At 28.4% G+C, this 23881-nt stretch overlaps 1 protein-coding gene across 1 annotated transcript; it reads right to left on the bottom strand.

Annotated features, from left to right (window-relative positions):
* Nucleotides 1–129: 129 nt before the first annotated feature.
* LOC142331745 (uncharacterized) lies at nt 130–23881 on the bottom strand. Its single transcript, XM_075377802.1, has 6 exons — nt 23734–23881; nt 14429–14531; nt 10157–10259; nt 6677–6762; nt 2263–2392; nt 130–415 (listed from the first exon to the last, which is right to left on the bottom strand). Exons 2-6 carry the CDS (start codon nt 14516–14518, stop codon nt 330–332), a joined length of 495 nt encoding a protein of 164 aa, XP_075233917.1. The 5' UTR covers nt 14519–14531; nt 23734–23881; the 3' UTR covers nt 130–329.

Raw genomic sequence — 23881 nt, 5'->3', positions numbered from 1 at the left:
TGTAGTGACTAACTGATTACAAGCTTGTAATGTTAAAAGATTAATACAAAATAACATCTAAATTGTTTTTTTTTATATTTATGATTCACTAGTTATTAATTAATTATATAATAAATGTTTTTGTAGTAATTGAATATACAATAAGTCTTTATTTATAAATGAGAACATGACAGATGTAAAGCTTCGTGGAAGCAATCCTGTCACATACCAAGTCCACCATTTTTAACAATGCTTAAATCATAACATATTCATAAAATACTAATATTGTAAATTCTAGTGTAAGATGAAACTGCATCACAGAAGTATTTAGAAGACACTTTACAAACAAGTTATAGGTTTTGTACGTAGGTAGGTCCTTCACGTCTAATTTCCTGAAAATAGCTGTATATCAAAAGTGTCATGTATCCAAGAGTAACTGAAACATAATTTTAAAAATTTGATTAATTTAATTTGATCGAAAAAATTATAGATGTGGATTAACAAAATCTAATTGAAATATTTTTGTACTTGTCTATTAATAAAAACTTTTAAGTAGATGTGGAAAGTATATTTGTTCCGTTGTATTCAACAAAACTGAGCTTTGATTTGATATAATTAGTACCAAAAATATCAGGCACAATAGAATATTTAAAAAACCCACTTAACAATTCTTTTTTTTTTTTATGTGTTCAAGTGCTTTCAGAATGGAATTCCATCAACAGAAACTTAAAAATGTGTATATTATGCTTTTAGTAAAGCTAAAACTTTGTTGTCATATGTAAAGTTGTGTTTATGTAAAGAATATAAAGTATACATAAGTAGTATATTTATACAAGTATATAAAATATAACAGTGGTTGTCATGTGTTTAAAATTGTGTCGACTTAACGTCATGTCATTATGAATGTCTCCACCGTTATGGTAAAATGGAATGGGAACGGTATGGTCAATTCACTCTGTAGTTATTATTTAGTACTTGCTTAAACAATTAATCATTATCAAATCTTGTTTATTCGTTTATTAATTTATCATTTTTAAACTATATATGGTACTTTTCTAACTTATTGGTAATGTGAATATTATTTGAAAAATTGAGTATGGTAATAAAATTTTCTGGGTTATAATTATGGTTTTTATTTATAATATATTTAGCAAAATTAGATTTTTGTATTTGATCTTTCTATATACGATTCATATGTTCTCGTATTTTAACAGAGAATGACTGATTGGTCTTGCCAATATAATTTAATTCATAATCTGTGCATTTTAAGCTATATGCACCTGGTCCATCTAAATTAATTTTAATTTTATTACCATTTTATATTGTTTTAGATGGATTTATATTACTAATATGTTTATTTTATTATTAGTTACGTATGCAGTTTTTAAACCAAATAATTTAAATATTTTGTTGAATTCTCTATAATTTGTATTATACTTGATTTTGGTATATCTATCATTATTGTTAGTTAATTTTATGTTATCCTTTATGTAAATTTTGTATTTTAATTTATTAAATAATTTATTTATTAAATTTTTGTTATATCCGTTAGGTATGGAAATATATTTGATATTATTTATTTCATTTTTTAATTTTATATCATATTTTAAGGCTCTATGTATCAAGGTGTTAAAAGTGGCCATTTTTTGGTTATAAGGATGAAAAGTTTCATAATGTATTATTGTATTTTGCCTAGTGGGCTTCCTAAAAATGTCAATAATTAATTTGTTATTTTTATAATCTTTATTAACTTTATATATAAAGAATCTATACCATTATTATTTTCCTGAATTAGGTAAACTTAATATTATTATTTAAAGAATTCATTTCATTTAATATTGCATTTCATTTTAATATTATTTCATTTTCATCATCGTTGCATTGTTGGTTATAAATAATTAGTGTCATCAATGTATAGTAAAATTTTATACTTTTTAATAATGCTGTATAAATTGTTATTTTCTTATTCATTTATAAATATATTGGCCAATGTTGCTGAAAGTGGAGAACCCATGGTGAAAAATAATAACATGTAGCTATTATATTCAACATTTCAAATCATGATCAAATTTAAAAATAAGAAAACTATTTTTTTCTAATTGACATATCTCACTATAATAGAAAACTCACTTTTGGCAAAAACTTGGTTCCTCCTGTACCATTACTTAAGAATTTGACAGAAATTTAAATAATATTTTTTTCATAATTTATATTTTATTAATAATATTAAATGGTAACTAACAGTAAGTATTTATTATAACAAAATAACAAAGTGCCATTCACCTTCATAAATTATGCGCTCTATAGTGTATAATGTAAATTCTTTAAAAAACAGAATCATCAATTCAAGTGCCCCATTTATTAGAAGAATTACACAGAATACCATCCATGGAATTATATAAGCAGGACGTCTCTGAAATACACAAAAAACAAAATAAACTACGATAATTTTCAAAACATATAATTAGTATAAGTATTAAAAATTAAATCATTCTACTCTAAGTTGTTATTTAATGCACATTGATGTGAAGCAGATAAAATTTTTAATTGATAAAATGAATTGATAAAAAAACCTTCTGTGACCAAAAGGTAAAATTTAGAATTTTAAAATACACATAACATATCGTCATATTTAAAATAAATTTTTATCGCATTCAATGGTATCACAACTATTAGTCAAATTTTTAAAAAAAGATGACCAAAATATACAATAACTAAAATTATCTACTGAACATAAAACAGCATTTTAGAACATCTGAAAATTAAAATGGAAACAACAGTAATTTTTTTTTTAATGAAAAAAGGAACATTATTATTTGATCATGTTTTAAAAATACTAATTTGTCATTCAAAATGATTCGGTTTCTGAGATAAAGCATTATGACATAGTGACTGACCATAACTATCTCTTGAAATGAATATTTGTATCACATTAACAAATTCCAATATTTTGTTCTGAAATTAATATCTTGGGGTTGGTGATTATAAACTCATGAGAACAGTTTTATCATGGATTGATAACCTTTCATGTACAATACTCAACACTGCTTTGGGAATCATCATCTAAACAAAATTCATAGAGTTTTTAGGCTACAAAAGAAAGCCATTAGATTATGTGATAAGAATAAAGAAATATTAAATCTTTAGGCAATCTTAAGATGTAAAATTAATGACTTTTCATTCATTCATATGTTTTATTACGAGCCCAGTATCTTCTTTTGTTAGCTATTGTCAGGATCTACAGGAGTGTCTTACGAGCGACAGTCTGTGTGATTCACTAGCACGAAACCAATCAACATCCTAGCTACGGAATTTAGGAAGCGTTATATTTCTAAGAAGGCTCTCCTTCTTACTACTGGCTATACACGAGAGATTGAAGACCAAGGTTTTAACACTTGGCAGGTTAGGTGGAATGAATCTTCTACTGGTAGATACATGCATGGTACATTTCCAAATGTTAGTGCGAGCGATTAGGTAGGTTCCCCTACTTGGTTCATAACACAATTTTTGTCGGAACATGATGCCTTTACGGAAAGCTTGGCAGGTTTGGTTTGGTTGATTCAGGCCTCTGCTCGGACTGTAGGGTCAATGATACTGTGGACCATGCCCTTTCTGTTTGTCCTCAGTATGAGGCTGAATGTACCAGAGTTTTTAGGGAGCTTGAGAGAGTAAAGTCCTTTCTTAATCTGTGGTCAAAATCTCATTATCATCATCATTCTAATTATTGGCCAAAATTTTCCAATTGACTATTATGACCAGCTAGTATTACAGTAATAGCAATAATATAGTCCATGATAATAGAATTTTAATTTTGTCAATATAATTTATAATGTTACAAAATCTAAATTATATTATCTAAAGGAATGTGGCATTTAGAAATTCAATATTAACAAAATAATAATGAACCCACTGATAATTACAAAAATGAGGTAAGAGTAACAATGTAATGGAATAAGATGTATGGTAATTATCCTTAAAAACCATAGGATACATCATCCAAACATTAATCTCCAAAAATATTTTAATAATAACATTCTCCAAGAAGATGGTAAGCAGTTGAAAGAACAACTATCTCAAAATAATGCAATATTTTAATTTATTATATAATTACCAGTGTAAGGTTGATTAATATCATCAACCTTACTTGACAATAAACTAGCAGCATGGAAGTCCTTCAAAGATATTTTTGGTGCTTTTTAGGCAGTAAAAAATATGAAAACTGTCTTTTTTGGTTAATAAGCTTTTAGAAAATTACAAACATTTAGGATGTGGGATGACATTAAAAATTCATTTCCAACTTTCTACACTTCCAACTAGACCACAAAAAAAACACTTCCTTACCCACAAAAAAAACTTTTCGAGTATCTGGAATCATATATGGTGATTTTAACTAATTTTGGGGTGCTGAATTCAAAAACTGTTGTCGAATTTGTGTAATACATCACATTTATATATATATATATATATATATAATATATATATAATTTAGACACAATTTATTCACCAATAAATGAATAATCACTGAGAAATCAATATTTAAAATATCTATTATTTACGTGTATTCAAATAACATTTTTTTAGAGCATCTAATATTTTATTTATTAAATAAAATTGAAATAAATTAATACAATTTTAAAATAACAGTCTTTAAAAGTTTAAATAATTGGAATTGTCTTACCTTTAACTTTTAAAATATGTTGACAAACTTTTACGATTGTATGATATTTGATTAATTTCTCTAAACAAAATCCAACAATAGTCACTCATCATTCCAGGATCCCATCTTCCCTGGTACCAATCCTCCATAGTCAGAATAACCTGACAGAAACACTCTTCTTGCTTATTACTCATAGAGTTCAAATTTTCAAGAAAAAAGTCTAGTTGGAAGTGTAGGAAGTAGGAAATGAATTTTTAATGACATCCCACATCCTAAATGTTTGTAATTTTCAAAAAGCTTATTAACCAAAAAAGACAGTTTTCATCTTTTTTACTGCCTAAAAAGCACCAAAAATATCTTTGAAGGACTTCCATGCAGCTAGTTTATTGTCAAAAGTTGAATGCTTAAGCAGTTTCTAGATTATCACCACTCCTCCTTGAGCTCACCATTACTCAGTTTAGGAAAAACTTATTTTTAAATGATCAAATCCTCCTCCTTCGCAAATGTGTCTTTATAAAATTTTTTATGAGTCTGCATTTTATGTGAAGTGGCGGTAGTATGATTTTACCACTCTCAATTAATGATAAATGCCTTACATTTTTTTCACCAGCCACAATGTCCAGTTCTTTAATTGGAAGTGACTTTTGTAACACGACTATCCCAAAGACAAAGAATAAAGCAATATTTTGTAAACCCACCTTGTAAACCAACAAGTAATGTAACAACTTTCAGATCACTGCAAACTTGCCACATATGCACTTTGTATTTTATTGCTTCTATTACTGATGCCATAGTTTCATATCTTTCTTTCTTGTCAACTTCATGAGCTAATGAAATGGATGGCTGTATATTACCATTATGCAATAAAACTGCTTTCATGTTAACTTTAGAAGAGTCAATAAAAGACACCATTCTTCAGGAATATACTGATTTCTAAGCTTTCATCAGTCATCAGGCCATCGACATCAATACAAATGCGCATTGAATTTTTCATAGTAAAATAAGTTGAAAAAGTTTTATTTCATGTTCTAAATACAGTAACTTTTGTTTTTTCTGCTAAAAGATTCCACTGTCGCAGTAGACTCCAGAAGAAGTTCAGCTTGGTGCTTGGTAACTTTAAATCTTGAACTAAATCATTAAGTTCATGTTGTTGAATTAAATGAGAATTTTTCTCATCAGATACAGGAAGAAATTCTTCAACATCCTCTACATCTGCTTCATTTTCAGATTGTTCTTCTAGCGATGTTGGATTAGATAGTGGCAGAGGCACAGCTGTAACTTGTCTCAGTATGCTAACAGCTTTAGAGCTGAGTACCATACAGAAACAAGTTACAGCATTTGCATACTGTATGAACATCCAAATATATTTTTAATGAAAATCGAAACATATTTGTCATATAAAAGTAGCAGTTGGTGAAGTGGTTCTTATGTTCATGCCATCAGTACAGCAAATGGCATGGCTTGTGGTTTCCCTTTCAATCATTCAGTTAGAATTACTTAACGTGATATACAAATAACAAGAGGTGCCCAAATTTTATCTTGATCCCGAGTGCACAATCAAAATAACATTTATAAGCTGTTTTTATCAATACAGAAATAGTCTTTCTTTGGGATTTAGGTGTAAATTTACCACAAACAACAAAAACTGTCTGGATGATTTGAACATTTAGGAACTTTTTCAGAAGCCATGTTGTAATGAATAAAAATGAGAAAAATCAGTTTTGTATTATAAAGAATTGATGAAAATACAGCAAAACACTAATAAATCTGTGAAACACAACACAGTATAGACAAGTGAATTTAGACTGAATAAGATTTTAAGCTCTGTAGTAGGCAACGACAAATGTATGTATGATGTCATGATACAGACATGTTTGTACGTGTCTACTTCTCATGATACCTTTATGTGGTAACACAATTTCAATAGCGTATCTGAAATCAGTACAAAAATACAGTGACCAAAGTTGTGTAACATGTTAGATACAAATTTTATGTTGACTATAGTTACTATTTATTTTTTTTTTATAAACTTATGCTTACTTTATAAACTCCAATAATCAGTAATACTGCTAATATCAGAAAAAGAACTGAAATAGCTGAGATAAGAGCACAACCCAATATCAGATCTGTAATGAAAAAGATAAATAAAAATAGATAGAAAAATAATTTATTAAAATATAGGTAAAGTAATCTGTGCATTTTCTTCATTAGCAAAGAAAAGAAAGAGTGTTATTATTTCTCAAACATTAACAAACAATTTTACACAAAAGTTTAGTAAAGAAATTATGTTTATATTTATTTAACATTTGCTTTATATTCATTCTAGTTGTAAAAAAGAATAGGACAGATAATGTAAAGCAAAAAAATTAGTTGAAATTGTGTATTACAAATTATATTTGATTTTTTATCATTCTACTATTTTAAAAATAAATTTTAATAAATTTGCTAACTTAATGGTTGAAGATGACCAGACTTATCACCGCAGGGTCAGATGAATGTCCTGGTGATCTGTCTCCTTCACTCAGTTTACCATAGGGAGTAACTGTACATTCAATACCACTGCTCGCAGGAAAACAACTTTGAAAGCTACATTTACTTCAGGTACTTTACATGTGTTTGTCTTATGAAAGTTTGGTCAAATACATAGTGTTAATGAAGACTGGTAAAAAATTAATATATTCTTTTTCTGTGCGAAGCAATAGTGCATTGTCATTATCATCGTCATGGTTGTCATCATCATCATTATTATTATTATTATTTGGAGTTATTCAAGCCTTTCCATGTTTATGCCAGTCTACTTTAATCTTTATCTAACCTTATCCAGACTTTGAAATTTTACTTCTTAAGTAGTAAAATTCTGCAACATTTGATGGTGTTATTCTTTTTAAGTCTGCCTAAGATTAGTCTGAGGGCCAGAGTGGCCTCCCTTGTACCAATGTTATCTCTGATAATCTTCCAGTCTAATGAACTCTACCTACTAATCTACATAATACTGTTCAGTCCTTCGTCTCCTAAGGAAGGCACTAATTCTAAGATATATCATTATCCCTGCTGCTTTATTACTAAGTGTTTTGGAGTTCTGTTCCTTCCAAAGAAGGAGTTTGATTAAAGGTCAAACTCTTATCTTAAAATAAATTCCCTTGTAATCTTTTTTTTGTTTACAACTTCACCTGATAAGACAGGTCTGTGATGAAAAACTTAGGTATTGGATTTTAGTACGTATCTTTTTTTTATGTAATTTTTGGTGCTGATTTAACAAATAATACTAAAAATGTCATATCACATACAGGTCTTCCTGTAGTTGATTATTTTTATTACACATACATATTGAAGTTATACATTTTACAACCTATACTATTATATAAAGAGGAAGAGGGTTTTTGTTTGTTTGGGATAAACAAAGAACTACTTAATCAATGGCAACCAAATTTTTTCAAGTTTCTTGACATAAGCCTTAGATATATTTCATCTGGAAAAAATTGTGTATATATATATATATATATATATATATATATATATATAGTTATACGTAGTAGTAGTGATTTGCCAGCTGAAGTACAAACTCTAATAAATTGAATTAATGAAATGAGAACTGTGAGAGCTGAATTGAATTGCATGAATTAAATCAAATTAATAATATTACACAAACAGTAGAATTAGATTTATGTTAAATAAAATAATATTAAAAAAAAAAAGTTGTTTGACAATAATGGGCTTCCCATGGGGACTGCATGTGAGGCTAGATTGGTGAGCTATGCAAACATCTCATGGGAGGGTAGACTAATCATTACCATCAAATGGAAACAAACGGGGTGTCCCTGGGATACTGTTTTGAGAGATGCAATGGGATTCTCTTAAAATACTTCTGCAAATAATCATCCAATTTCAAAATTCAAATGGAGTATTTGTTAGTAAGTTGAAGGCTAACTTTTGTATGCATCAGATACACTCTTAATGTAACAGATCACAGTTATTCAGAAATGTAAATATATATAGAGCTTGTTTGTTTGTTATCGCATCACACAAGAACCAACCAACTGATCATTTTAAAATTTTCAGGATACATTCATATTATCCCAGGGAAGGTTTTAAGGCATCGACCGAGCCCCTAGTCCTTTGAAGGTTAAAATATTAAAAATATTCATTATTTCCTCGCCCCCAAGAAGGGTGAAGTTGTGAATTAAATATATTCATTAATGAAAAAAATATATTAAAACTTTTTTTTTTTTTATTATTATATTTCTGCCATTTGGCAAAGAAATTAATTTTTCGTCATCAAAGGTGTGTATACTTCAGTTTCCAGTTACTATTATTCTATCTTTGGCAATTTAGTTTCTTTTTCAGATTTCTATAAAGCCTGAATACTATAATTATTACTTATCAGTATTATTCTCACAACTATGAGGATAACTTACAGTGCATGGGTTCAAAGAGTGGAGCCCTCTGGGTAGAGAGGAATGGTGACTGAAGCAAGCTCTACAGGTGTCCAGGGCGCCGGTCCCCTTGGCAAATTGGGAATGGCCAGCAAAGCAAGTTCTGCGGCCATGGGGTAAGCCCCTTGGGTCTGGGAAGCCCCAGAGTTGGATTCTCCTGGGCTGTCCTGAGCCCCGAGAGGCCAGGTTCTCGCTAGATGGGCAACTAGTAGTAGTATATACACATTAATGTACAGATACATTTCTATTATATTTCACTGATTGCAAAAATCTTACCGATAAGAAATTTATCAATATCTATCATGATAACCTTCTTATATCTTGGTTTTCTTATAAATCCTCCCACATTAAGAATTGTCATAAAACTGCTGATATTTAAAATTTGATTTTGCTGATTTTTGAGCTCCAGATTAAAAGAAAAGAATCATTGGCACAGAATTGTCTACTTTTGTTTGTAAAAAGAGAGGACTACTACCTTTTTTTCACAGGAATATGATTTGATATACTGCTGTGATATCGAGTACAAAATAAATAATTGGAGACTTTTTATTAACTAAAAGTAGTTTAAAAGCTGTTCTTCTGTACTGTAAGCTGTAAAATGTGTACTGTAAAATGTTCTTCTGTACTTCTGTTCTTGTTGGTCACTCAATATACCTAAAAATAGTTGCGTTAACTTAAAAATGGTACTCACTAAAATAAAATATAAAGAACTCAACTGAATGGTTTGTGCCTTAAAATACTGAGTATGATTTTAGATCAGAAGGATGAATGTACTAAAGTCTGTGCTTCTTATGTGAATATTGCAGTCAAGCAAGATGTTAATAATGGGTACAAAAATAATGGCCTGCAAGAAAATCTCTTGAGCCAGGAAGATAATTTTGAATGATATTGTATTGTCTGCTCAAAAAAAAAATACTTCTGCTCCCATCCATACAAAACTTGGACTCTTGAAGCAATTTTTTATAGCTGTATTTCAGTTAATTACTGCTAAGCAATATCACCATCAAAAATAATATCCATATTTCTAATAATTCTTGACTTCATCATATGATTACAAACATTAGAGCAAATAATTTTTGTAACTTACATTTTCCTCTAAAGTCTTGTGGTAAATCTTCTTCATGTATTTTACCAATTCCAACTAAAATTATTCCAGTGAGTACAGCAATATTAAGTGCTATCACTGAAACCTGTAAAAAAAATCTCAAATAAATAAAAAGTTGAAAAAACATGATTCTCATTGCTTGTAACTTAAAAATCATAAATTTGTCAAATAACCTGTAAAAACAACATTCCAAATCCTCCTGAGGATTCTCCATTTTTTAAATATTATGGAGCTTCATAAGCTTACATATTAAATCCATGATCAACAATTAAAGAGCTGCAGAAAAGATATTGTTTTTTCAATAAAAATGAAATTAATGATGCTTTTCAACATAATCCATGACTAGATTTAGTCACATGTCCTTTTCTATGAATTTTCTTATTCCAATAGAAAAAATTTTTCAGTTGGTGTCTGGCCCATTCATGCACCACATTTTCTGTCTGCTCATTATTACTGAACTTCTTGCCACAAAAAAATCTTTGAGATAGACCAAAAAAAATATCTGATGATGCAGGATCAAGAATGTAGGTCGATGTGGCAGCACCTCCTGACCTGATCTTTGAATAGTTTCCTGTTTGAGCAGTACAGAGTCAGGTATTATTGTGCAGAAGAATTACACCTTCTGATAGAGAACTGGGATGTTCATTCCTTGTTTTATTCCTCCTTACTTCACTTTATTTTATAAAATTTCATAATAGTAATCACTATTAATCTGTTATTCCAAATAATTGAAATAAATTGAAAATTTATTATCTTTTTCTTTCTTTTTATTCTTTTTCCTGTTTAGCCTCCAGTAACTGCCGTTTAGGTAATACTTCAGAGGATGATATGTATGAGTGTGAATGAAGTGTAGTCTTGTACATACTCAGTTTGACTATACCTGAGATGTGTGGTTAATTGAAACCCAACCACCAAAGAACACCGGTATCCACGATCTAGTATTCAAGTCCGTGTAAAAATAGCTGGCTTTACTAGGACTTGAACGCTGGAACTCTCGACTTGCAAATCAGCTGATTTGGGAAGACACGTTCACCACTAGACCAACCCGGTGGGTTGAGCATTTATTATCTAAAAAGCATTGGCATCACTTTACCAGCTAATGTGTAGATTTTGAATTTTTTCCTGGTGGGCAAACTTAGATTATTCCATTCCATGATCTCATATTTGGATTCTAACTCAAAATGTGAAACCAAGTTTCATCGCAAGTAATTATGGAATCTAAAAAAGTATTACTTCCTGCTAAAATTTGTTGTATATGTTTAATGTGAATTTGGGTGTCTTTGTGGTTTTCAGTCAATTATCAGGGCAACCCACCTTGAACATCATTTTATGTTTAGGTTTGAACCGTTTCACAGTTAATCTAAATTACTAGCACTACAAATTTAAGCTATTTCTCAAATTCTTACTTGTCTGTACTTGTGAATAAGATCATTAAAGTAATTTTGCAAACTGTCAGTCAAAACTTCCACCAGTCTTTAACTACGATGAAAATTGGTGACACATATTCTATACATATTAAACTTTTTTCCACTTATAAAAATTTCCATTGTAAAGACCATACCATACTGTTTTAACATCCATTAGTGAATTTTGACCAGTTTTATACTTTCAGAAAATAAAAATCTTATCACAGCACAATGTTCTTCCATTGTACACATTTCAAGCGGAGCCGATGTTTTGAAATAAACAAAAGAGGTTTTAATATGAGAAATTCTCTCTATGATGTAAAACAATTTCAGTTTATTCTATTAAGTAGCATTTGCTGTTGCCATTTGTCTCTTTTATTATTGAACTACCCTATAAAAGTCAACTCCATAGTACTTGGGTATATGAACTATTTGGGACTGAAAAGGTGATATAAAAAATAAGATTTTGCACTTAAGTATACCTCTTCTTATAATCCTACTTTTTACTCCTAATCCTAACCTATTCCTAATGTGGCAGTACCAAAAACAATATCCATTTAACAAAAACAAATATAAATAATAAGATTATTTTAAGATGTATACATTAAATAAATAACAGTAATTAATGGGATGTAAATTAATTAAACAGATGATAATGTCACCGTGACTAAATAAAATTAATTATAATTATTAATAATAAATAAAATAAAAATAATTATAAATATAATTATAAATAGATTTTTTTTTTCAAAGCTATTCTTTTAATAACCATACTCCTCTGTACCAATACAAATTAATTTATATTTAATAGATCAACCATAAGTACAGAATAATTGAAATAGAATGACTTACCTTATTTCATTACACAAATAGAAGTGCTTTTATGAACTTGATTCGCATCATCAGCTGTATACATTTATGCATATTACAATATATGAAATATATACACATATATATATATATATATATATATATATATATATATATATATATATATATATATATATATATACACAAAAACATTATTAATTTGTAATCCATGATAACATACCACTTATTCACTTATAATTTTATGTTAAAAATATTTTTAAACCATTTAAATTTGATTAAAAATCTTTAAATTAAATTTATCTTATACTTTAAAATCTTATATAAAAATTTTTTAATACTTTTATTTAAATAAAAACTTTTTTAAAATTATAATGAAAACAAGAAATAAAAAACATAAAATGTAAAAAATTGTATAAAATTATAAAGATTAATCAATTAAGTTAAAACTAAAATGTAAAAATATAATTACAACAAAGATAAAAACTAAAATTAAAACTTAAAAAAAAAAAATAAAAACAAAAATTATACAAAGCAAAATCATGTGCCAGCCAATTCATTGAATTTATTCTATTGTAGAGTACTTCACTGAATTTACTCTACTCTAATGTAGAGTTAAGAGTAAATTCAGTGAAATGGCTGGCACATGATTTTACTGGATCTGGACACATTGAGACAGAGAATAATTGAAGCTATTGCTAGTGTTACCGAAGAAATGTTGACGAACATATGGTGTGAAATTGATTATCGGTTGGACATTCTACGAGTGATAAAAGACACACATGTTGAAGTTTATTGACACGGCAAAAAAAAACTTTATAATTTTTTCTTTCTTTTGACACAAATTCCACTGCTTTAACTGTAATAGGTTTTTTAATAGATTTTTGTAATGATGGAAAGACTTTATGGATACCCTGTACTTTAATATAATAATGCATATAAACACTGAACTGCAGTACAGTATTAGATCTGTTTAAATCATATTACTTTATTACATATTATTTTTGAATCAACCGCAATTATAATTTTGGTTGGATTATCTGCAATCCGCTTCACGGTTATTATTCTGGATAATCAGGAGCCAACTGTGTATATATATATATATATATATATAAATTGTGGCAGGAATGGGTAGATTTATCCCCCATTCAATCAAACCTTCATCTTCAATTATAAAAACTTGAATCAAATATACCACATTCTTAAGTTATCTCCTTTCAGTCAGTTTCCTAAAGAATAAAGGTTTTGTCATAGATAAATACACCTATGTATGAGAAGTAGTAGTAGTCTGCAAAAAGTAGTTAAATAATGTTATCAAACTTCTTAAGTTTCAGAAGTTCTGATGAGTTCTTTGACTCATTATGCAGACATTGTAAAACTTTTGTTTATTGATAAATCAACTGTTTGATTGAACTAAGAGTTGTGAAATTTTTGACTGATTACCAGATTAGATTGTTGATAATTTTTTTGGGTTTAATTTGAAATGATTTATCTGGTAATTCAAGTAAATACTAATGTTGACTTAAAAGAATAATGTTGAAGAAGAAATTCTTTGCCCAAACACTTTTTCAAATTAAGTTACACATTATTTGTCAAGTATGGCTGTTGTGGATAACTTGTACGTATTTTAGTTTAAGTTTTCATTTATATTATTTTTTTTTTTTTTAATTATAGAAAAATTTCAATCTGTAAATATGAATATTTTGAGTTTATTGTATCAATAATGGTACTTGTTCACTGTAGAATAAAATTTCCAAAACTACCAAAAGTGTACATTTATTTTGAAAAGTGAACTTTTTATTTTTATGTAACAAAAAAAGATTGATATCTAATATTTTTTGTATCAAAATTTCAACCAGATTTATTGAAGATAAAATATCTTCAATCAATCAGATCTCTTTTAGACAAGAATAAATTTCTTTATATAACAAACTTAATTAATATTAACACTTTTTTTGTTTGCATTAATTAGAAAAGATAAACTTAATTAAATCTTTTTTAAATTTTACAAACTACTTACCAATTTTATCCAGGCAACAATTTTTGCACCTACTTCCAGTGAGCAACAGCCAAAGCAACTGCTTTCTAAAATTGGAATTGGACCCCCCATGTTGCATTAACAGCTGAAAACAATTATAAATAAATTTATTCATTTACAATTTTTTGTAATTAATAGTATTAACATATAATTCTCCACTTATTAAATGGTGCAAACTAAGTACTAGGAGAAAAATTCAATAAGTAGATTAAATAGAGTAGGAAAATGTTTAATTATAACCAAGCCAAAATAGGTATAAAGGAGGGAATTACCCGTAATTTACAACTTGCTTATTTTTTGTCATATGAAGGAGATATTTGATTTTCTAGTTGGCTGTCTCTCATGAATTTTTTAAAGGGTTTCAGCAACCTAACATACCTCTTTACATTTTGCTGATGTTTTGTTTTGTAAATTATGTTTTTGTTGTTGTCCTTGTTTTGTTTTGTTTCAATGTTAATGTGTTGTTATTGTTCCATGTAATATTTTTATATTTCGTGTTGTGTGTTGAACTCACCTTTACCTTCTACAGGTAGTTAGTTAAATTCCTTTGTTAGTTAGGTATTTTCAATCTTGCTTAAGACTCGGTGAGCTGTGTGAGATTGTTTTCAGTTCATTAATTAGTAGTGTACCGATGGGAATGTCCCTCATGGCATCCTGGCTGAGGTGGACTGGAATATGTAAAAAGCCGAAGTTTTGAAGATGACCTGCGGTAAAGCCCATAAGGGATCAGAACAGAGGGTGTCTTCCCCTATCGGGTCAGGATACCTTTACAACCCCTTTAACTAGGGGATGGGGTTGAAATCCGTGATTCATTAGAAAAATCATAATTTTGTTTTACTCAAGATAAATAAAAGGTTTTTAAAATTGTTTAGTATATTATGTATTAGTGGCATTGGTATCGCATATTTTATGCATTTAGTACTTAATTTTATATTAATTTTTACTAATTATTTAGTTTTTAAAAATTATCTTAAACTTCTCTCTTCAAGCAAAAATGTTCAGTCTGGAATTTGTGAATCACCATACTGGTGCTACTAGAGCACATTATTCTGAACAATTAAAAAAAAAATCATGCGTTTATCTTAAATAGAACTAAAGTTATGAATTCTCTTTTACTTAAATATCATATTTTCGGAAAGCAGCAATTGAATATATGAAGGCTGGACTACTGAACTATCTGATACATACCTTCCTCTGTTATTCTGTTATTTATGTTACACCTTCCTTCTCTTTTTCCATTTCTTCATCCCTTAGATTCTTCAGCCGTAATCACATTTTTCACTTTTGATATTTTTCCTGTTGAACCTTGGTACTATTTGCTTTCCTTTGGTTGTCATGGTGGTTTGCCAACAGATAACTTCTTTTTCCTTTGCCGAGTTCATTGTTGCTAACAGAGATGAACTTCCAGAATTGTATTCGCCTTTCATTTCAGCTAATGCTGCTTCAACCATTTTTTTGCAGTTTTAGTTTTATCACAACATTTCCAAATTCTTTTGTGCAAATTTTCAACACCATTTTGAGTTTGATTTCTCAAACACTGCTCCAATAAACTTCTTACTGTTAGTATTTGATCAACGACGGTTATATGTTTTAGTATATTCAAGCTAATAGGTGTGTTTATATTATCATTGTTCCCAGGGATTTTATATTTTGCTACAGCCATATTACAAAAACACCAACTGTCTGTGCCTGTAGGGCATTTATTGTTTTGGGTCACTGTCAGTAAAAACACAGTGGTGAAGAGTGGCCAAAGCAGCGTTTCAACATTTTGTAGCAATAGCATTATTATAGTATTTAGTTGGTTTTACAATTGTACATTCTTTCAGACTACCTCTTGACTTCCCACCTAATGTGATTTTTTGGGCCCTACACATCTACCAAATTACATAATGCAGTACCAAGTCATTTTGACACATGATTCACACATTCTTCTTTAGATCTCCATCGCGTACTACAGTAGAATACCAAAATTTATATAATATTAGTCGTTTCCATAATATTTCAGCTGCACTAGTTGTAGCCATGTATGGCAATGACCCATCAACTCGTTTCATGTCCCTTGTACCAAAAATAAAACTCCGTTCTATTTTTGCCTAGTTGAGCTTTAGTGCAATTTCTGCAAAACTTAGACAATATGTAGAAATCAATGGGTCAGTTCCTATTTCAATCACACACCCTATGCATTGGATCTAAAACCTCGCTTGTGCCAAGTCCTGTCATAACTAACTGCTATATCTAAAATAATATCACAAAGTTACTTAGGATCTGGTTCCTTATAATGCTCCCAAACTAACTGACGAATACTCAACTTTTGAATCTTACTTTTGTATACAAACTGGGAATGGTGATGAAAATGTTTGTTACTCATAGGCATCATGTTCATGAAAACACTAAATTGTTCTACCACTGCATAACCTTTAACAATGGTCGTAAAGGCTTGTGTAACTCTGCGGTTTACATCAAAAATCTTATTAGAAACTATATTTAACATTTTTTTTTTAAATAAAAAATTTTTCAGTTTTGAAAAATTTTAATGTATTTAAGTTTGGAATGTAGTTTGATATGAACAGTTTAAAATATAATAAATACAGCTGAAGATGTGGGTTTCCACGAAAACGTTTTTGTAAAATATGAAATTAGGTAAGTGTCATATTTAATGTATATTTCTACATTTGGGTAGATCAATTTGATTTATAATTTGTATATTTTTACTGAGGAATATGGATATTGACTTTAGAAAAAAGATATATATGTATATATTTATATAAGTTATCATAACTTTAAATTATTTTTCATTGTTAAGCACTGAAAAATTAAGCAGCATACTTCAAAATAAATCTCTCCGAGGTAGGAGTATTTGCTAAATTTTATTTTTTAGTAGTTTGTTGTTGAGTAGTTATTTAACACGTATTAGCAGTGTGAAAAATATTAAACTACTGTCATTTTGGTTAGAGTTGTCACAGCCCAATCTTTTTTTTTTACTTAAAAATAGTTTTTGTTTCTTAATCCCCTTTAAAATGATGTATCACAATGCATACCCTTTCTATTTAAAAGTCTGTAGTTGTCTCCTCATGTCAATCCTCAGGATGTTTGAGGTGTGGTGGTTTCATATGTAAAAAGTAACTCATTTTGATGACAGAGCATTTGCTAAATTTCATTTCTCTATGTCCAAAGGATGAAAAAATATTTAAGGGTTGCTAAACTTAATCTCTGTGTGTATGAACTGTGTAATTGTTTTACACATACTACTACAAATAATTTAAACATAAGAACTCTTCCTATACACAAATACAAAGATGGAGTTGAAGGCTGTAGGATCGTACTTTACACTAACGTACTTTACTGTAACATCAATGTAAAACAGTTTTATATAAAGAACAATTAATCCTTAAAGTAAATTTCCATGAACAATCACTACTATACAATTAATTAAAGCGGCTAACTAAATTAATACACATAAAAAGTAAAACAGTTAAACAGATTTATTCGTTTGTGGAGAGAAATCATGTTATGAAAGAGTGGAAGTATATCCAATAATAAACTAGAAATAGGATATTAATTACCACCATTAGAACTATTTCAAAAAAGAATGTTACTGATACCGTACACTGTCATTAATGTGTTTTATAATATCAAGAAAGTCAACGATCAGAAAAATGTAATGTTAACAGTAATTTTGAGCTCTTTATTTTATAAGTGTGATTTCCTGAACCATCATAACACTAATTAATAAGATTTATTCTTTATTCCATTTTCTCCTTTCCATTCCCCCTTTACCATTTTTCACTTTTCCCCGGTTTCCCTTTTTTCCCATGTATAAATCGGTCCATGTGTAAATCGGACACACATACAAACATTACCTTTTATATATATATATATATATATATAGAAGAAGAAAGTCTGTTTGTATATTTGCTTTGTTTGTTTCGTAAAGATCTCAACATCGGTGCCATCTAGCGGGTATAGTTTTTGCAAAACATTTTCTTTTCACGTAACTAATATATATTCTGAATATGAGCCAAATCGGTCCATAAATACAATTTTTTCTAAATATCTAAACCCCAGCGCCACCTAGCGGATTCATTTTTCACAAAAATATTTCTTTTCACATAACTATATATATTCTGAATATGAGTCAAATCGGACCATAAATGCAATCTTTGCAAATATCTTGACCCCCAGCACCCCCTAATGGGTCCAAATTAATTCAGAAACCTTCATGAGCGTGCACACAACAAATCACCAAAGTTTCATCGCAATCAGATGAATGGTTTAAGAATGCATATGAGATAAACATATAAACATTCATTTATATATATAGATAAAGCAGATAACAAAATATTAAATAAACTAAATAATAAAAATAAATCCATTACATTTATAGTAAAGTGAGTTTTTATAAGATAAAATATGCAAAACAAAACTTTTAAAACAATTATATAGGAACAACAAACAGAATTTAAAAAAATTGATACAATTAAAGAATATAGTAATCTCTTTTTCTAATCTGGAGGCTATTAAAGTATTGGAAATTATTAGTAACAAATTTATATATCATAAACTTCTTAAATTATTCCTAATAAAAAGATATTATAGAATTATAAATGAACTACTTTGTTAATGACAACTGAATTACAGAAATTATAAATTAAATTTAATAATTCAATTTATCTTTAAATTACATTTAAACTCTAAATCATTAGGTCTATTATTTAACAAAGAAAAATATTCTAATGAAGTAGAATTTGAACAAAGTAATTACGGGCATAAAAAAATTGAAAAGCAATAAGGCAGGTGTGATTAAAATTATATTTTACATATTCTACTGCTAAGAATCTAACAGCGTATGGCATAAGAACCACAGCCATGTTTTTGTCAGTAGAATTTTTTTTATATATATTATAGTAAATTCTATTCTATTCCTTGTCAGTCAACTTGTTCATTCAAAATCAGAAGATGATTTTCAGAGATCTAGTCACTATTTACATATCCTTACAACTGACTTTAATTTAAAAATTTTAATTTGCAAACCATTTTTTGGTAGTCCATATGAAATTCTCAACAGATCTAAAATTTTCATTAATAGTTGAAATAGATATCTCGTTTTAAATACCTTGACTGTAATAACAATTAAATCCAAAATTGAACTGTGCATCTAAACAAAATAACAAGATTTCTATCTATAAAATAAGATTTAACATAATTTTTCAATATTTATTATAATGTTAGTTGTGAAACTAACAACCGACTTTGTTCACAGCTGATTTCCATGTTTCATTATTTGGCATAACTTCTTTTTACTTTCATAACCATTAAAGCTTTTGTTTACGCTTTAGTTTCTAGTACGTGGAAATGGTTTTAATACTTGAAGCTCACATTTTTTTGATTAAAAATATATTTCATTGTAGAAGTGAATAAACGAAGGAAATGTTTCATTAAACGATTCCAGACATTAATGTTCCACATATCAATGATGTGCGAAGCTTGATCAATAAGTTCCAAGAAACAGAATGTGTCAAAGAAACGCCTGAGTCCAGAAAACCAGCTATTCTGACAGAGAAAAAGTTGGATGATATTTCTGATTACATAACTCAAAAAAAATATCAGAAAATTGGCCCAAAAGTATACACACATTATCTGCAATTCATCAGTTATGTAATACTGATTTTCCTAAAAATATTGAATGCTGCAAATGGAGATTGGGTTTCATAAATGGGAGAGAAAACATTTTCAATACAACTTTTTTTTCAGATGAAATGTGATTTCATTTAAGGGATCATGTCAACAGCCAGAAATGACATTTATGTAAATAATCCTTGTCAGATTTAGGAACAACTATTATATGACAAAAATTGGAATTTTGTGTTCTATATCACATGAATGGATAATCATACAGTATTCCCAGTACACAGTAAACACAAAATGTTATTGCAATGAATTTATTTATCCTTTCATCGGCCAACTAAATGAAAAAGAAAATGCTGGAGCATCCTTTCAGAAAATTAGGCAGTGGTGTACATCGCCAATGTTTTATAAATTTTCTGTGTGTAAATTTGGAAAATGGGAAATGTTTTTGGGAATAAACTCATTTAAAATCTCATCTGGACTTCGAAATTCCCAGATCTTAGACTTACAGATTTTTATTTATGAGGAGCAATGAAAGAATTTGTTTACAAGAACAATCCTCATAGGCTGGATGAAGTGAAAAATAACAACTGAATTTGTAAGTGCAATCATTCCTTTGGGTATTTTCAAACATAGATAAAAAAACACTCCTAAAATTTTATAATGTTGATGGGTTTGTATGCAGTGATGTATGGAGGTGAATTGGATGTTCTTGAATGACAAGAATAAATTAGAACGCAAATAGTGAAAATGATTCCTTCATTTTATGAAATGTTCTAGAAATTAAATAAAGGAGAGTATTAAATATGGAACTAGATCACCAGATGATCAAGAAAAACAGATTGTCAACAACAGTTATCCTAAAGCAGGAATGTTTTATTCTTTTTCTGGAAGAAAAAGAAAGGTTACATAAGTTACTATTGGCGATATATTTTGATTTTGGAGAAGGCAGATACCATCCCATCATAATTCATGGCGGATGGACCTCAATAACAAAATTCTATTTTGTAGATGTGATCTTGCTATGTATATTCTATGCTTATTTTGATGCAGGTGCACTTCCTATATAACGAGTATCAATTATACTTATTTTCTTGTGGCTATCAGCAGAATCCCAGATAAATGACAATTTTTTTCCCTTCTAAATAGTTAATATGATAAATGTATAATAGTTTTTAATATTAAGATCAGTTAAAAAAATAATTTGAATTTTAATACACAAGCAATCACATTCATTTTTTTAGACAAATTATTATTGCATTAACTATTATCTAATTATTTATTTATTTTCTAAAATATTTACTAAAATAATTTTTAAGTATAAAATTTTAAATTAAATGTTGTTAAATTAAATTTTTTATTACAAAATAATTTTTTTAATTATATCAGAAGTATTCACACATGTGTAAGCACACTGATTGCAATATTTCTCTTATGGGATCACTCAGTATAATTTGTTTAATGAAATCTCCTACTATATGTACGGGAATAATCCAATACTTTAATTTTGCTTCTGAATGATAATGAATTTTGTAGTTGGGAAAAATGCTATGCCTAATCAGGATTCATATCAGAAACACCAGATAAAACACAAAGATGATACCACTCTACAATGGAGATTATTATCATAGTTATTAATTAATTATAATTTCTGTTAGCTTTTAGGATCATTTGACAGTTATTGTACAATTACAAAGGACTCCCATTATTATATAGAGCATTTACAGTCATGCCAAATTTTGGGTAATGATTCTACAAATCAAACTGAGGAAGAAATGTCAACAAAAATATAATAATAATTCATTTTCTATCATGCATATATATATATATTTTTTTTTTTTTTTAAATAAGTTAATTTCTCATTTAGATAAGATATATATTTCTCCAACCAGTTTTCCAGCTTCTGCCAGATCTGGGTGTATGTTCTGTATACTCAAATGCAATTACTGCTACCTGCTTGCCAGGCCTGATGTAGCTGCAGACTTAGTGCAATGCAAGTGTAAATGTACTGGAACCATGTCGTCTGGAACAGATTCGGAACTCACTTGAGATATGTGATTAATTGAAATTCAACCACCATATATTCAAATCCATATAAAAGCAAGTGCCTTTACGAGGACTTGAAACTAAGAATTCTTGACTTCAAAAATCAGCTGATTTTGTGACGATGAGTTTAACCACTAGACTAACCTAGTGGGTTTGTATTTAAAATATGTTGTAATAATATCACCTGACGCTGGGATTAGAAAGCATCAGTCATGAAGATGACTTCAAAAGCCACTAAAATTTTAGTGGAAAAACATTTTTAATATTTTTTATTTATTAAATTTGATTTAGTTTTTTTTTTATAGTTTTAAATAATATTTCATTACTAATTGTCATGGATAAATTAAAGCAATGGTAATATTTTAGATTATCAGTCAATCATTTACTTTTTAACAAATCGAAATTAATGTCACTTTATCCAATTTTAAAAAGAAATTTTTCTTATTTATTAAATTTTTTTCCTATATTCTACTTACTATTTTTGTTTTCTAGTAAATAGTAAAGGTAATGACTTTTAAAAAAATAAAGATTATGGATTTTAGAAGATATATCTACTTATTATAAAAACAGTTACGAATTCAGCACATTTTTGTTTATTATTTATTAATAGAAATTTATAAATAGTGGTGTGATAAATAGAAAAAAAAATTTGTTTTATTTAATGTGAATTTTACCTTTATTTTATTGTATTATGTTCATGAATATCACATTCATGAATATCATATTGGCCTGATGAATTAATTCTAAATATAAGCTTGAATCTTGTCCGTGGAATGTGAAAAATAGAGTTTTGTAGCGGACGAAAAATGCAATACCTAATCGGGATTCGACCCCGGGGCCTCCGGATGAAGGGCCAAGACACACCACTCCACCACGAAGATCGGCAATTCGTATCTGAGGAGGTTAGAAATTTTACAAATGTAATTTTCATACAGTAAACTTTACGGTAAGAAAAAGCACTTTGACTCGATTATTATTTTCATATCTAATTAATATGAAATTAAATTTTATTTATTTATAACATATATAAATTGCAACGTGACGAATTATTCTACAAAATAAATGTGTTATGATTATGAAAAGATAATATAATGTAATATTTATTTTCTGAGAACCCTTTTACTAATTAATTTATTAAACAATTTTCCTTAAATGAGATAAATACATTAAAATATCTTGCCATGTTATTAAAATATCTAAATAATTTTTAAATATAAAATTATAAATTAAATGTTGTTAAATTTTCTATTACAAAATATTTTTTTAAAATTATATCGGAAGTATTCACACATTGCGTAAGCATCGCTTACATTGTGCAAGCATACTGATTACAATATTTCCCTTATGGGATCTCTCAATATAACTTGTTTAATGAAATCTCCCCCGATATGTACGGGAATAACCCAATAATTTAATTTTGCTTTATTAAAATTATCGTTTTACTTTTCCTTTTATTATTAAGAATCATTATTCATATACAATCTATTCAATAGGATCAAAAAGTAAAGCTAAAAAATCTAATCTAAATTATTACTATATATCAACCATAATTATAAAATAATATCAAAAAATCAATAATAATAGTAGTAGTAGTGGTGATAATAGCAATACATTACCAGCACGTTGAATAAATATATGATTTGTCCAGTAGCGAGTACAACGTGGTTTTCTGTATGTTCACTAGTAGGAAACGTAGCCAGCTGGTCTCACATCAGTGTACCAATGCAGTACTAACGCGAAAGAACAAAGCACTATTTTTTACAA

This window comes from Lycorma delicatula, chromosome 10 (genome assembly GCF_047948215.1).
Source record: "Lycorma delicatula isolate Av1 chromosome 10, ASM4794821v1, whole genome shotgun sequence".
In the NCBI taxonomy this organism is placed as follows: domain Eukaryota; kingdom Metazoa; phylum Arthropoda; class Insecta; order Hemiptera; family Fulgoridae; genus Lycorma; species Lycorma delicatula.
The sequence above is the reverse complement of the archived record's forward strand: the minus strand, read 5'-3'. Positions and strand labels throughout refer to the sequence as shown.